The following is a 16,972-nucleotide window of genomic DNA, read 5'->3' as shown; positions in this document are numbered from 1 at the left end:
ATACCCATCACTTTCTTTATCTCCCTCTAAAAATGATAGAGTGAAACTCAATGAGACTTACAGCCATCAGGACTCAGTCCTGACTGGTTACAGACTTGAGAAACAGAATTTTTGTAATTGGGAAAGTGGATGCATACTGATCTGTTATTTCCGATTTTATGTTTTCCATTCATTTTAAAACCCATTATTGACATGTATTCATATCTATTGATATACAAATACATAGGTATTACCATATATATATATATTATATATGCATATATTCCCCAGCCGGTAACTCCTGCACCCCACAGACTTTTCTTTGTTTTAGGAAAGTCGAGGCAAGATGCTTTGTGTATAAACATGTTATTGTAGTCCCAACTAAGGAGGTTTAAAAAAGAAAAATGGCGATTTATGTAAAGTGAACACTGGTTAGGAAGAGACCTCTAGAAACATTTGAGATAGTCGGCCAGATGCTCCGAAGGCATTCAATAATTGGTGATTATATGCAAGGGAGTGGATTCAAAAGACAAGATGACTATTTTTTTTTTTTTTTTTAAGGGCAGCAATGCTCTATAAAAGGGCAGTGTGGCCCGTTTAAACAGTTATGATGCCCCCTCTCCGATCCAACATGAGTGGGTCCATTTTCAAACCCTGAAGCTGAATGCATGTCAGGCCCCATTAAGGAATGGAAGCTGAAGGGTCGTTGGGAGTACCTCAACTGCAGACACAAGTTATTGCTCATGGTTTAAACAAGGAATGCTGGACTGATTGTGAGGGGCTAATCTTAAATTGCAATTCTCAAACTCTTAGTGGAATGTTTGTTAGCCTAGAAATATGAGACTCATTTCTCAACTAAACTTTGTGTAATTGTCTTTAAACTCAGGACAGCCATTTCCACCTTTCTGCAGCATGTCCCTTAAGAGCAGACACAAAACATATGATGTCTCAAAACCCAGAAGTCAATTTCCTCGTCAAGTCAATTGCTTTGTGAATAGCTCCTTCAAGAACAACGGGCTGGACCATCTTCCGTGTATTTAGACCTCAGACAACAAAGTAGGAATGTTCGCCACTGCATATAGCTAAAGTGGGTCAGTCATACATTGGAGCTGGGAGTTTTCCTTGGCGTTTCTTAACCAAGAGCTTTGACAGTCGGCAGTAGCACCAAGTCACTATATGCTCACCCCCTGTAGTGCTCCCAAATAAATTACATGGCACTGTGCAGGTGGTAATCAGTTGCAGTAAACATAGCAGCGCAAACTACAGCACCTTTTTAGAGATGCTGTGTTACGCCTGGAAGGATACAATCCCCTCACGCCCCAGAATGATTTGTTTATGAAGCAAAAGAAAACGGGGAGTAGTAAAAATATGCTCCCCTTCTTAATGCATTTTAGCCAATTTCTTGTTTTGTCAGTACCTGCTAGGTGATTTCAGAACCCCTGTTCGCTTGGATGTTAAATGTTCCCTCCACAGGAGCAAAGCATGCGAAGAGCACAATCACTTCCAGTTAGACATCTCTAACATTTTTCATCCACATCCTTTTTTCTTTTAAATCAAAGTCTATATTTTTAAAATCTAAACAAAAGGCTCTTGTTCCAGGCACTGATGTTGGAGAAACAAGGCCACACCCCAAAGAGCACAGCCAAGGCTAGGAAATCGAGCAAGGAGACAAGTACAGCACTTCGTGTTACCTTTGACTACTTCCCAGAAATTCTGTGGTACTCTTCCAAGTCTCGGAAGCAGTTGTGATTCCCAATGCCCCCAAACCCATCTTCAAGTCTATCAAGCACAACACTGCATAGTCTATTTTCACTCCTGTCCGATCCGAATGTGAGGGTTCAGCAAAGGATTTAAGTTTGGGTCATTGTCGGCTGATGCACGTCCAAACTTAGACATGACAAGGATAAGGGTGAGGAAACCGATGACGCCGATCACCATGACGACAAGGCAGCGTTGCATCCTGGAGGCGGGTTGTTTTTTGGATCCGGATCGGTTCCTGGTAGAGGAACAAAAATAAAAAACAGATGAAACAAAAAACATTTTCATGAAGCATGAAAATCGATGTATAGATGTGGAAATCATTTAGAGAGCCATACCTATCCAATTCCCCATTTCACAGATTGTTTTATCACTCAAGACCCTACATCAACTCTGTTGCTGGTCCTACACTACAATAGTTACCCAGTACCCTTCCTGGCCTTAGCTCTCCAGCAGGAAGACAATTACATGCATGTATCACTCTTTATGAATGCTAAGAGTCTTTTAGACTGCAGAAATCACCACCATACTGGCAATACAGCACTGAGTCCCGATAGTGGCATGCTGTGCTCCAGCCATTGGTAAACCAGACCCTAGTGTGTGTGTGGGAAAATGAAAAGGGGAGTAGTGGAGAAGGAAGGAAGAGTAGGAAAGACATGAAGCAAACAAATGGCCAGTTACTAAGGTGCTGGATAGTGGTCGTAGGGATGCATGCATAGTCAATGGTAATTTGATCACATGAAAGTTGTTTGAGAAAAGAGTGAAACAAGACGGCCATGATGGCAAGAAATCTTTCATGAAAGTGGTACGGAGACCAATGCAGGTGTGATACCAGAGTCATTTAGATCATGGATGAGTACTTACCTTAAGGAAAACCATTCTATACCCATTACTGTCCCTGCCACCACCTTCCTTTAGCCTTGTCTCAACCTCTTTTTAAATGACCAGACGTTGGCAGAACACTATTCCCACCTACCCTGCCATTTATGAGCTAAGTAAATATATTTCATACCTTACAACATCTTGGTAATTCTACTTTGGACCATAACGTAAGCTGTGCTTATCCTTCTGGAGAATTGGCCTCCAGATTTAGGAAACAGTACCTTGCACATGACCCAGAGAAAATCATAATATTTCAGGCATTGGTTAATACCCATGTCAATCTATTTAATGGGGCAGAATCACCTCAACATAGTGGTCTTGAGTGGTGAGTCTCAGCGTAGACTCTCACCCAGAGGGTGCAAGGAGAAGCGTGCAGACCACACCCTCTCGCATCAACCAGTAGAAGAAAATAGATCAGCAAGAAGAGTCCACAAAAAACGTTAACATTAGCTGGATCTTTTCACCGGTTTCATAGTACTTCTCATAATTGGCAGCTTTCCTACTGACTCTAGGCTGTAATCCCAGAAGTCATGAATGGACACTGTACGGGACTGTTGAAACGCAGATCTACCAACAGAGTCCCTGGATCCACCTCCCACATAGGCAACGAAACAGGAGAAAACATTTACTTGAGCAATCGAGCAAACCAACTGAGCGCCGGTCGCCTGCGGTATTTGTCATCATCAAAATCGATTTGTGTATCTGTGTTACTGCCCCCATCCCGGGTGTCGTAGATTTTCCTTGGCGTAGAAGCTGTAGGGTAAAAGTGAAAAAACAAATGGTCACTCTTAAAACTTGCAAACAAAGCACCTCCTGTGGGATTTCACACGTTTTGTATGGTTCTATCATTGTGCCCTTAAAATCGGGGCAGATCTACTGTTTTAGGTAACTAACATTCCCACCTAGTTGGTAGCAGAGGTAAACCTGATACTCAGGCAGCGTGTTCAGTAAACAGTGGCTCACTGTAAAGCACTTCGAGGAAGACAGTCTGAGGGAGCCCATGTGGTCACTTCCCCATGACACAATTGGAAGCATTTCACAAGCCCCAAACACATTCCACATTAGAACCTGCCTACAGAAGATGGAGACTATAGCAAATTACTTGGATCACTGTGGGATAGAAGTCTAGACTTAGTTGTCTTTATTTGGGAATCACTGGGTGAAAGCACAACGGAGATAGAGAGCAGAGTGAAGGACAGGACGTTGTTATCCATTATTATTATGGTAGGTTTGAAAAAAATCAAGAAACACCCCCCTTCTACCTGTAATGTAATAGCAGGATAGGCTATTTCATCAACGATTCCACACATGCACAACCTAGCATCCAGAGTACACAGCAAGGCACTATAGGTCTATAAATTAGCTAATAGTGCATTATTGTGTGGCTCTGATCTGGAGGTGAACTTCCAGTGATGGCTACTATGTCCAGCTGAAATGGCATATTCTACTATCAGATTGTTAGGCATACCTATTTCCCATTACTAGCAAGCGCCGCTTTGGATTAATTTACTTTCCCGGGGGCTGTGGATTACAGATCATAAAGGGAATGCAAGACATGACTACCATGAGTCATGATACTACAAAGACAGGAGGAGGTTGGGTGGGGTGAGAAGAAGCATATGCATAGTACTCCTTACTGGTATATCTTTATTCCTGAATACTCCCCGCTGCCTGGAAAGACATGGCCTCTTAATCTGTGGAATCCATCCCATGTTACAGCATCTGAAGTAATTACATGAAGGCCAGAGGACCTGCAGTGTTTGAAGTCTTCCGGACTACCTCCCACATGTCCCATTGCTTTTTGACTTTTATTCTCAGTATGCTACACCTCTCAGTCAGCACCACTACTCACCTGCATTGAATGAGACTGCATCACTGCCGACATTGTTCATATTGATGACCGAGTGCAGCTCCTCCTTTGTGCCTCCACCGTTTGCAGCTTGTTGGGAATTGTGATTTGGAGTAGTGCTGAAGTAGGATGCCTGTGCCTGTGGAGCTGCCTGCTCGCTGCTTTGACCCAAAGTTGCTAAAACGGGGTGGGTAAGAAAACAGAATGTTTGATTATCTCGTTTAATATAAAACGTACCCTTGCTCCAAGTGACATGGAAAAGCAGGTCTGAAATTAAGAAAACCTCAATTAACCTTTTAGTTTTAATGGCTCTCAGTCAACCAAGAAAGTATTACAGGTCTTCCTCAGTACACTTGCCGCCTCTTGCTACCATCAATTGTTGTTCAGTTGGAACTGTTTTGCTCTTTCAAAGAATACCCCCCATATCCTATTTTTTTGTGCTAGCTATAGCTATAGCTGGAATTCTAGTCCAAGATGCTCTGCAACATTTGCATAGCAACCGTCTCTGCACAGGGATCAGTCCTCTTCTAGCCATCCCAGAGACTGCATCATCAACGCACTTTGAAGCCACTGTTTCCCCCCAGGATTTGGACGGGCTTGCCAATAGGACACCCACTACCGGGTCAGATGCAGTTCAATTGTGCTTCTTCCTCGTGTTCAAGGAGATCTTGAGGGGACCTATTTACACTCACTGCGCTCCAGCTCAGTCATCTCAACACTCTAGGAGTTCATTGTACTCTTGCAACCTACTCCGTCAGCCACATTCCATGTGTTTTCTCCCGCAGGCCTGCTCTTCAACTGCAGCTTAAAGAAAAACAGCACATGTCAAATCTTTCTTTTACCAGAGAAGCAAAGCTGCTCAACCTTTTTCGGCACCAGTGCAGGACCCTTCCTCTCTTCCTCTCCGTCAGATGTTATGTCATTCCAAGCTCCCCAGCTTCTGTTGGCATTTTACGTGTCCCATACTACCGGGACTAGAAGTAGATCCCTGTGGATTACATCACTCTGCTCTTGATGAATGGGGCTCATTTCATACCTTTGATTGCTACCGATGGTCAATATTAGAGGTGTTTTCACTGGGATGCATTCTGGCGAGCGCGAGAATGTATTAAATGCCCAACTCGACATCTTGCCGTGGCACACCACCATAAGATGTGGCTCCAGAGCAGGAGGTTTTATTGCATAGTCTGACGCAGCATTGATTGATTTAAAGAAAACTTCTGTCCTTAATCTCTTACAACTATTTTTTACTGAATTTGCCATTTACCTACCCCCATTTTTCACTCTTGCAACCCTGGCCCCACCAAGCGCTTAGGTTTTATCAATTTTCTTAAGTACTTGTAATCTAACTAATACTTTTTAAAATAAAAATGCAAGTTTATTTTTTTTTTTGGACTGCTCTTTCAAAGGACTATAAAAAAATAATATAAGTATATTCATTTATTTTGGTTCTAATAACTATGTTAAAAGCAAGTCTTATGCTCAGCTCAGCAACTACGAAAGCAAACCATGTGGTCATTTTTTAAAATTTGATGCTTTACCCAGATGAGGTCAATCCAAAATAGAGTGAGGGCTCAGCATGTGAATAAAAGATCTCATAATCCCTTCTACAACGGGGGTCAACAGAGGCACAAACCTCACACAATAAATCAAAGCTATGAAGCCTATGTTTCATAGCAGATACTAGGTAAAACGCCCACTACACATGCACCGTAATAAAAGGCTGAGGGGCTAATACACTCACAGTTGAAGCTGGACCAGTCTGTGTAGTCTGTAGTGTCCTGTGGCTCCAGCTCCTGAATGGGCTCTGTCTCTTCGATCTAATTGGTTGCAATGAGAAGGGTGTTAGGAACACATCTCGGAGACATTGTGCATTGATTTCTACAGCCTGTCCCCTTATCTTGATCACATACCCGTTTAAAAAAAAAAAGAAAAACATGGACAAGTAACTGGAATTTGTGGTTATCAGCCACCATACATGCATGACAAAATCACCATGCAGATACAAGTGGTTCTAACTGTAAATATATGATCCTCAATACAACAGAAACCACTGAAAATTGAATTTCACGCAGAAGATCTCATTTTTGTAGCACCCGAGCAGTGGTTGTGGAAGAAAAGATACAATTAGTGTGCAGGCATCTTGCAAGTCCCAGGCAGAGAGATTCGGGAGGTACCCTGCTTGCACAACAGAACACCAGCATGGTTGAAGAGTGCAGCCCCTGCCCACTCCGCTGCCCCTCCAAGCTTTTACTTACATCTGGCTCCCCAGAGTCCTGTGCCTTTCGGATACATGCCATTTCCCATCTGAAACTAGAAGAACAAATTACTTACCCCTGGTAATTTTCTTTTGACTGGATGTTTCTCCCACATATTCCTCATCTTTGATATACTCAAACATCCTGCTTGAAGTTCAGAAACTTTTCTCAGCAGAGGGAGCTGTGCGTCGTCATCGCCAACTTCGTGTCCCTCAAAGTCCTCAGTCCATTTCGAGTATGACATTGGTACAAAAATGTATGCACTGTGCCCGTTGCCTCAGTTCATGTTTTTCCTCTCACCAGCACAGCAGTCTCGATAATGAGAAAGATGTGAGCAATAACAGAGAGGAAGGTGTAAATCACGGAAACGGTCTTGACAGAGGTGATGGTTGGGAGGGGCGAGAAACATCCAGTCGAAAGAACTTACATGGGTAAGTTATTTGTTCTTCAAATGGATTATGTCCTCCCACGTATTACTCCATTCATATTACTCCATTGACAGACTCCCATAGCAGTGCCTTGTAGGAGGTAGAAAAGAAGAGTTTATTTTTGATTTACGCTGTGTAACACTGCTTTTCCGAATCTGGTTTTCTGGTCTGATAGGGAATCCAAGCAACAATGCTTAGTAAAGGTATGCATGAAGTCCAGGTGACAGCATTGCAGATATCCTGCAGTGGCACCCCCATTAGAAGAGCTGAGGAAGTGGCTACTCCTCTAGTTGAGTGAGCTCTTAGACCTTCAGGAATGTCTTTCTCAGCCAGGTTGTAGCACACAAATGCGTAGTATGATCCACCGAGACAGTTTGCTTAGTAACCACTTCATGTTGTGACCTGTATAGCCAACAAAAAGTTGGTAATTGTGTCTCAATTTAGAGAGCCTGTTAATATAAAAACGTTATGCTGTCAGAGGGTCCTAATTTCTGGGTGAAGAATGTGACCTCCCTCTTGAGAAAGGAGACCCTCCTTTTGGGGAAGATGAATTAGAGGGAAGATGACATGTCCAGAGGTTCTGGGTACCATGTCCTCCTGCCCCGATCTGGGGCAATCAGGGTCATGGATTTCACAAACTTCCTCAACCTCCTGAGAACATGAGGAATGACGGGGACTGGTGAGAACGCGTATAGGAGTGGAAAATCCCAGTTCACTACAACTGCATCTTCTAGAGCTCCTCTGAGGAAATTCCTTGGAGCAGAACAGGTCACATTTCCTGTTGACACTGGATGCGAACAGATCCACAAAGGGCGAAGATCTCTTGACTGTACTCAGAGCATCAGCCGCTGTGCTCTCCTCCCGGCCACATGAACCGCAGATGGAGGGATTCCTTCCTGAAGTGCCGAGAACCAGAGCTGCATTGCCTCTCTGCACAGTGGAAGTGACCCTACAGCCCCTCTCTTGTTGATGTAATGCAGGGCCACTGTGTTGTCTGTCATTATGAGGGTGTTCTTCCCCCCCGTACAGAGCGCAGAAAGGCCATCAGCGGTAGTGTTGATTGCCCCCAAGCTCCAACAGGTTGATATGCAGTTTTGACTCCAACAGAGACCAGTGTCTGCTGATGGTCAACTGTTAGTGCTGCCCCCCTGCCCTACGCCTGTGAGGGAGGCGTCCTTAACCACCGTAATCTCCAGCCATGGTTGCGAAAAAAGGTTTCCCTCAACACATTCTCTTTGGAAGCCCACCACAGGAGATCCCGAGTGACCTTGCTCGGGATCTGGACCAGATCGGTCATCCTACGGGAGAACTGCAACCACTGAGTTCTGAGGGCCCACTGGAGGGATCTCATCCTCAGACAGGCCTCTGGCACCAGACAAATGAATGTTATGAGACCGAGCAACCTCAGAAAATCAAAGGCCGAAAGACTTGGGGCAGTCTGAAATGTGTTTACCATCTGAGATGTGAAGAGTCCTTACCCCGAGTGGCAGGTGCTGTCCAGATGTTCTAGAGCCTGTTCGGGTGAACAGTCTCGGATCAGCCAATCCTCCAGATAAGAGCAGATGTGAATCTCCCCCCTCTGTATATTAGCTGCCACCACTGCCATTAGCTTGGTGAAGACCCTTGCAGTGGTCAGTCCGAACGGCAGTACTTGAAACTGATCATGCGAACTGCCAACAGTGAACCTTATGTGTTTCCTGCGCTTATGATGGATAGGCACATGAAAATAAGTATCCTGGAGATCCAATGACACCATCCAATCCTGGAGCTGCAAGGCCTGTAGGATCTGCGAGACAGTGATCGTCTTGAACTTGTCCTTCCTGAGGAACTTGTTCAAGCATCTCAAGTCCAAGATGGGTTGCAACCCTCTGTCCTTTTTCGGAATCAGAAAATAAGAAGAGTACCAGCCTTGGTTTCTTTCCGCTACAGGTAACGGTTCGATTACACCTTTATCTAACAAGGTAAAAACTTCCTGTAGAAGGAGTGGATCTGGTACTCTCAAGGACTGGCCTCTCGGGGGACAGTTTGGCGTTTATTTTAATATTTTTTTTTCAACTTGAATTTTATTAATTTGACATTGGATGTGAACATACAGGTGGGTACATATTATACTTTAGGAGCTATATCAAGAAATTGTTCCAGTCCACCTTAATAATATTTGACAACATTAACGTTCGATGTTCCAATAAAAGGAAAATGAAAGCCCTATCCCCATTACCCCACCCTCCCTCCAGGATCCCAAGTCTCCTTCATCCGTGGCGTTGCTATGTTGAATCGTAGTAGGCTGCGTGACGTTCATCTTCAATCGTCTCTAAATCAAAGATCTCCTGTATGGTCTGTGACAGGCATGGGCTGTTGGCGTTGGGTCGTTCAGCGTTCTGTCAATATTGGTGTGGGTGGAGTGCTAATTTCATTGCTGCGTTGAGTCATCCGTAGCTGAGCGTGGAATATATTGTTCAGCAAAGTCGCACAAGGCTTCCTCATGTCGTGCGGCCTTGTCATGGAGTATTGCTGTTATTATTTCCACTGTATAGATGTTCGTGGCGATTTGTATCCAGTCCTTTTTTCCAGGTAGGCCTGGAGATTTCCATTTTATTACGAGGGCTGCTCTCGCCGCGAGCAACAAGGGGGATACTCGACCTTTTACCCTGATCAGTTCGTCATCGTCTTCTTCAAGGCCAAAAAGAATCAGGAGGGGTTCCCTCTCTATGCCGTCCAGCTGTTTGATCCATCCCAGGACTTCTTGCCAATAGATGCGGACCTTGGGGCAATTCCACCACATGTGCCAGTAGTCGGCAGTCATACCACATTGTCGCCAGCATCCGGGGCTGGAGTTCTGGAACATTTTGGACAGCCTGTATGGATAGTACTGCCATCTATGGAGCAATTTTATAGCGTGTAATTTGTACTGAGCTGCAATTGATATTTTGGATGGCGTCTCACAAATTTTGTCCCAAGCCTGCTGGTCGAACTCTCTGCCGAAAGTCTCTTTACCATCTTGCCTTGAGACGAAGGCTCGGCGCGTCGTCTTTGGTGATTAAAGCCCTGTACATTCGGGCTACGAGGCCCTTGGAGGTGGTGGTCGTGTCCAGGATCATCTCGAAGGGCGTTAGTTCTCTGTGTGGTTGCCTTCCATTCTTTTCTGGATAATACGCCTTTCAGTCGTAAGTACAGGAAGACTGGTATTGGGCGAATTTGGAGGGCCTTCTCTAATTCCGTTACTGAGATAAATTTCCCCTTTCTCCATAGGTGGACCAGAGATGACTCAGGGCCGAAGGCCACGTGCGGACTCCGAGCATCGCTTTCCCCTTCTTCCATATGTTCCACATTGTGCCTAATATTGGGTGGTTGCGCAGTCTCCTCGTGAGTTTCGGTCTGGGGACCCATAGCCATTCTGCCAGAGTTACGGTGGCTAGAACGTTGTTGTCCAGTTGGACCCATTGGAGGTCCGTCCCTTCTCGCAGGTGTGGGATCAGAATTCTAAGCTGTGTGGCTTGATAATAGCGTTCGATGTCAGGTAAGCCCACCCCTCCTAGGTCCTTTGGGAGTATTAAGACATCGTAGGGGATTCTGGGTTTTTTCCCATTCCAAAGAAAATCTAGTATTGCCTTTCTGACTTGTCTGAAGAAATGTTCCGGAACTGTAATGGGCAGGACCTGAAAGGGGTATAAGAACCGTGGGAGAGTCACCATTTTGATCGCGTTTAGGCGTCCCATCCAGGAGATTGTCAATGGTTTCCATTTCTTAAGATCAGCCTTTAGGGCTTCGAGAAGCGAAGGGAAATTTGCTTTGTAGAGGTTATCGAGGTGTCGCGTTAAGTTAATACCAAAGTACTTCAGCGTTGGGCCTCCGATGATCAGCCTGAGCGATTTGGTGTTCTGGAGTTGGGTCATGGAGCGGAAAAAGAATGGATTTGGATTTGTTGATTTTGAAACCTGAGAGTGTGCCGTATTCCTCTATCAAATGGATCGCTCGTGGGATGGAAGACGTTGGGTTTGACACATGAAGCAGAATGTCATCCGCATACAAGGCAAGTTTGTATTCTTTGCCATTCACCTGAATCCCTTCCACTGCAGGATCTCCTCGAAGCATTACGGCAAGAGGCTCCAGAGACAGCGCGAAAAGTATTGCCGAGAGGGGGCAACCTTGTCTCGTACCCCTGCTGAGGGAGAACCAACGGGAGAATTGGGAGTTCACCGTGACCGATGCTCTTGGGGTTGTATAGATTGCTTTGATCCCTCGGCGTAGTGTGGGGCCCAGGCCTATTTTTTTTTAGCGTGGCCTCCAGGAAATACCATTCGACTCTGTCGAACGCCTTCTCGGCATCGATTGAGAATAAAGCTGGCTTGTCCAACGATGTTTGGACCTCGTGGATTAAGTGCAGGGTTTTCCGGGTGGAGTCCGCGCCTTGTCTGCCTAGGATGAAACCCACTTGGTCGTTGTGGATTATTGCGGGCATGTGCGACTCCAGCCTTGCAGTAAGGATTCTCGTATAGATTTTGGCATCGATATTTAGAAGGGATATTGGACGGTAGGAGGCACACAGCTTTGGGTCCTTATCCTCCTTGGGGATGACTTATCAGTGCTTCAGAGAAGGATTCAGGCGCCACACCGGTTTGAAGGATGTTGTTAAATAGGTCAACCATGAATGGGAGAAGGGCATCTTTGAAAGTCTTATAGAACCCCGCTGTGTACCCATCGTTCCCGGGGGCCTTCCCGGTTGGGAGTCTTGATTGCTTCCTCAATTTCTTCTCCTGTGATGGGGGCTTCCAAGGTATGTGCTGTGTCGGACGGGAGAGTGGGCAAGGGTATTTTGTCCATATGGGATACATTACTCACCGTAATCGTATTTCTGATGCTTGTATCTGCTTAGATTCACATGCTGTGCATAGGCCGACATCTAGGGGAAGCTGCGGAGTATTACAGTTTGTTTTTCGAAACTCGAAAATGGGCGTCGACACAGGGCGTGCCATTAATACTATCCCTAGTGTGACGTCCACTGTAGCGAAGATCCCTCACGCGTCTAGGATCCTCAGATTGTATTTATTCTGACATGAGGTAGCATGAGGAGTAGCGCGAGTACAGATAATCCAAGCAGATAGACAGAAAGGTAAGACTACAAGCAATCATGCGCCTTCTCTCAGAGGGGAGGAAGGGTGGGTCGCATGTGAATCTAAGCAGATACAAGCATCAGAAATACGATTACGGTGAGTAATGTATCCCTTCTGAGGCTTGTGGAATCTGCTTAGATCACATGCTGTGCATAGATTAGCGAGCAGTACCTGAAGGAGGTGGGATGTGAATCCACCCTGCTGATGAGGTCCAACCAGACCGAAACACGTGTCTGGGGTTTCTGTTGGTACTCTTGTTCAGAGGAGAATTGCCTAGCATTTCGGTGCTGGACTGCCCCAGGGCAGGACAAACACTGATATGTTTGGGATATTGCTTCTCTGTGAAAGATAGTGAGCTAAAGACTCTGGGTAAGTCTCTCGTAACCAGGACTAATGTCTGGCAGAGGGACTCCCAGGACCCCCCTTGTTAATCTCCCTGCGTAGGTGTGCAGCCGCCACCGCCAGTACCTTGGTGAATACCCTTGGTGCCTAAGCTATCCCGAAGGGCAGTACCTTGAATTGGTAGTGTCGACTGTCCACCTTGAAGCACAAATACTTTCTGTGCGCTGGGAACATGGAAATATGAAAATAAGCATCTTTCATATCCAAGGTTGCCATGTATTCCCCTTTTTTAGGAGGGGGATTACCTCTTGTAGCGTGGTCATACGAAACTTTTGGGGCTTGACATACTTGTTGGCAGGCCGTAAGTCCAATACTGGGCGCATTGTCAAATCTTTCTTTGGCACAAGGAAGTAAGTTGAATAAATACCCTTGTTTACCTGGTGTCCCGGGACGAGTTCTATCGCGTCCTTTTCTAGCAGAATGGCGATCTCCTCGAGGAGAATCTTCTGATGTTCTAAAGAGTGTACTCTTTGTCGTGGAGGATGGTTCCGGGGACGCTGCAGTAGCTCTATACAATATCCTGTGGATACTGTTGACAGCACCCATCTGTCTGATGTGATCCCTTCCCAAGCCTGGGTGAAGTTGGAAATGCTTCCCCCTACTGGGGTTGCGTGAGAAGGGACCCTGAACTGAGCGTCACTGCTTTGGTGGAGGCGTGCCGCCTCCCTAGCTGGGGCTGCCTCTGCCTTTACCACGACCTCTCCTATTACCCCTGCCGTAACCCTGGGTAGACTGTTGGTTGTTGCTCCACTGTGTACCCTGCCCCTACTACACGCTCTGCAGTTCGCTTCGGGGTGGTCCCTCAGCAAGCAGAGATTGCACGTGGCGTGCCTGTCGACCCAAGGGTATTTGCGATTGCACTTGGGGCAGAATTGAAAAGGGGTACCCTCCATACGCACCTTGAGGCAGCGGGCTGTTAAGTGTAGGAAATGTATAAGATGTATCTATATACCAAGAGTGTAGAGTATGTACAACCCCCACTCTCCCTACTTGCAGGGCCGAGGCCAGAGGCCTTCCAAGGCCCGGGCCGAGGCCAGAGGCCTTCCGAGGCCCAAATCCGTCGTGCAGCAGCAGACTGTCAATTTCTTCTCCAGCCGGCGTCGAGTGTCGAAGTTCGACGTTGGGGTGGGGAAGGATGTCAATAGATTAATATTTTAAATATTTTAGCAAAAGTATGGCTAAGGCCAGGGGACTCCGCAAAATGCTTCCGACCAGTATGGCGGAAAAAAACAATCTGAGGATCCTAGACGCGTGAGGGATCTTGGGTACAGTGGACGTCACACTAGGGATAGTATTACTGGCACGCCCTGTGTCGACGCCCATTTTCGAGTTTCGAAAAACAAACTAATACTCCGTAGCTTCCACTAGATGTCGGCCTATGCACAGCATGTGATCTAAGCAGATTCCACAAGCCTCAGAAACTCAGTTATCGCTTCTGGGTGCGGAGCAGCGCGTGACGTGTATAGCTCCTCGTAGAAGTAAGTCGGCAAAGGCTTCCGGGACACTGAGGGCATATGGTTCGCAGGAATTTCCTTCTGTTTGGATCGTGGGGACCCACCTCTCTTGGCGTTGCCCACGGAGTCTTGATGCTAATAGGGCACCTGCTTTGTCCCCATGTTCATAATGCCTCTGCTTCAGGCATTGAAGCTTGGGCGCGATGCTACCCGCCTCCAGTTGTCGTAGTTCCTCCCTCTTGTCGTTGGCCTCCTTAATCTTTTGCGTTCTATCTTGGTCGGCTGACTGTGCCATGCGATCAAGTCGGGTAATTTTGTTTCGGAGCCTATTTTCTATCAGTTGGCGCTCTCTTTTTTTCACTGCTCCCTCTTTAATAAGTAGACCTCTCCAGGTAGCCTTGCCAGCTTCCCAACTGTGTTCATGGCAGTTTCACCTGTGTTGTTAAGCTCAAAGTATTGAGTGATGTCCTGTTCAAGTTGTTCCCAAAAATTGGGTCCTTAAAGAGTATCGTTGCAACGTCATTTGGAGCATCTTTGAGGAAGAGCCATTTGATCGAAGGTGACTGACCATATCGTAGTCTGACCATGAGACAGGGTTTATGATGGCTTCAGTCATTGCCGTGACGAGGTCTGCGGTCTATTCTGGAAAAGGTCGCATGCGGTGCTGAGAAGAAAGTAAAGCCAGTTCGGGTAGGATTGTTATGTCTCCACGCAGTGAGACCGTAGGCATCCATCATGTCTGCGGCCGATGGGCGTCCGACGCCCGCCGATGGGGGCGTAGAGGTGCGACCGGATTGTCTATCCTGTTCCGGATCCATCCACGTGTTCAGATCACCTCCCAGTATTACCTCGTCCTCTGCTTCGCTCATGACTTTCGGGACTATCCTCTGCAGGAATCTAGCCTGTCCTGTATTGGGGGCGTACACTGACGCAAGGGTGATGACGGTGCCTTGTATCCTGCCTACTAGGACTAGTGCTCTGCCGCTGACATCCATCCAGGACTTCAAGAGTTCAAATTGAATCACTTTCCTGACTAATATGCCGACTCCCGCTTTCTTCAGTGGGCCAGAGCCCCAGTATTCAGAGCCTAGCTTTGCATATAAAACCCTCCTTGCTTCTTCCTTGCTGAATCGGGTTTCTTGTAAAAAGAGTATATCTACTTTGGCTCTCTTGAACTCTCTTGTTACTAGCGATCTTTTGGTGGGGGAGTTAAGTCCCTTAACGTTCAGCGTGCCAATTTTGAGTGTGCCCTGCCTGTCACTTGGTTCGTTATAACCCTGGGACATTGATATGTTCGTAGAACTCGGGTCGGAATGTCACGCTGCCCATTGCAGGAAATTGCCATGATGGAAGTAATGTAATAGCTGTCCCTACCGAGCAGAGGCTTCACGACTCGGTGTGCCCTCTCTCCCCCTCCACCCCCAGGGTATTAAGCCTCATACCCATTGTCCCCAGATCCCGTCGTTGACTCCTCATTATCTTCATGAGGGTCTGTGTCCCAGGTTGATGGCGTCCGAATTAGACCAGATACGTGCAGCCGGTCCACTGTAGGACCACCAGTGAGGGTTGTAGCCGCACGACCCCGATCACGGCTATCATCTATATAACTTCCTGAGCCACCCCCCCTTTTTCATTCTGTCCCATTCTGTTTCCAACAACATATTAACAAAACAATGACAACTGTTACCGTTAACCTGATAGGTGCATCGTTGCGTGTAGTTACAAGAGTCGACCCCACCAGTTGTTAGTCTCTGTGCTTCGGATGGCTGTCACTTCACGTCCGTGAAAAGACCAAGTGACTGTATCAAGTTCTGAAATGCTGGTGTGTACTGGACAATGGTGTTAGGCCATGCTTTGCCGCGATGGAGGACTACTCATTTATATTTCATTTGTTGCTATCTGATGTGTCATTAGGCCGTCTGTACTTTCTTGATCCCTTGACTTTTTTCCTTCTCGCACCTTGTGATGCCCATCTCGCTCTGTTCTGCGATGAGTCCATTTGCATTTCCTCGCTTGGGGCGGTTCCGAGCATGTCTGCAATGCACTCACGGATTTCTTCCTCGGAGCGGAGGGTTATCTTCCTGCTTCCATGCTCAAACGTGAGGGAGAAGGCGTAGCCCCATCTGTATCTGGTCGCTTGTTCCTTAAGCCATTTCGTTAGGGGGCTACCGAGGCGCCGCAAGGCCAGGGTGAGTGAGGATAAGTCCTGAAAAATAGTTATCTGGGCTCCCCCTAGGGTGAGAGCGTCGCAGGACCTGGCCTTCGCAAGTATTCTGGCTCTGTCTTGGTATTTATGAAATCTGGCAAGGACGGATCTCGGGCCGCTCGGGGGAGCCGTGTATTCTCTCTATTGTCGGTTCATCAATGTTCTCATCCGCTGCTAAGATTCTGATGAGGTTGTGTACCGTTTGCTTGAGATCTTCCTCTGTTTCCCCCTCACGTTCCGGAATTCCGAAAAATCGTAGGTTATTTCTCCTTTCCCCATTTTCCAAATCGTCAATTTTTAGGCGAATTTCATCCTCCCTCCTCTCTATGCTACGCATTCTGAGGTCTAGCTGGGTTTCTAGTGTGTCTATTGAGGCTTGATTATTTTCGACACCCTCCAGCTTCTCTTCGATTTTGTCCACTCTTTGCGTCATCTTATCAATTTTGTCGCCAAGATTCGTGCCCATGTTTCGGATTTCACTTAGGGGGGTGGCGATGTCCCCCTTCGTGGCTGCTGCCCCGACTCTGATGCTTCCACTGACATTGTGGCGTTTATTCCCGGTTCCAGGTGTGGTGAGGCGTAGGAGAACCTGGCCAGCTTGCTATGGATGTTCATATGATGCTTGTATGCGAGTGGGCACACGCC

The 16,972-nt window shown here is 46.7% G+C and overlaps 1 protein-coding gene across 1 annotated transcript in view; it reads right to left on the bottom strand.

The window, feature by feature from the left end:
* Positions 1 to 537: 537 nt before the first annotated feature.
* Positions 538 to 16,972, bottom strand: part of ZFPL1 (zinc finger protein like 1) — a 255,138-nt gene continuing 238,703 nt past the window's right edge. Inside the window, exons 5-8 of the mRNA XM_069644943.1 lie at positions 6,213 to 6,288; positions 4,472 to 4,645; positions 3,249 to 3,372; positions 538 to 1,975 (exon numbers count right to left, since the gene is read on the bottom strand). Of these exons, the coding sequence (XP_069501044.1) occupies positions 1,789 to 1,975; positions 3,249 to 3,372; positions 4,472 to 4,645; positions 6,213 to 6,288 (561 nt within the window). The 3' untranslated portion in view covers positions 538 to 1,788. The remainder of the gene's footprint in view (positions 1,976 to 3,248; positions 3,373 to 4,471; positions 4,646 to 6,212; positions 6,289 to 16,972) is intronic.

The sequence above is a fragment of the Ambystoma mexicanum genome, chromosome 2p, assembly GCF_040938575.1.
Source record: "Ambystoma mexicanum isolate Mex_15411 chromosome 2p, UKY_AmexF1_1, whole genome shotgun sequence".
Lineage (NCBI taxonomy): Eukaryota > Metazoa > Chordata > Amphibia > Caudata > Ambystomatidae > Ambystoma > Ambystoma mexicanum.
Note: the sequence above shows the minus strand (reverse complement) of the source record. Positions and strands in the feature narration are given on the sequence as shown.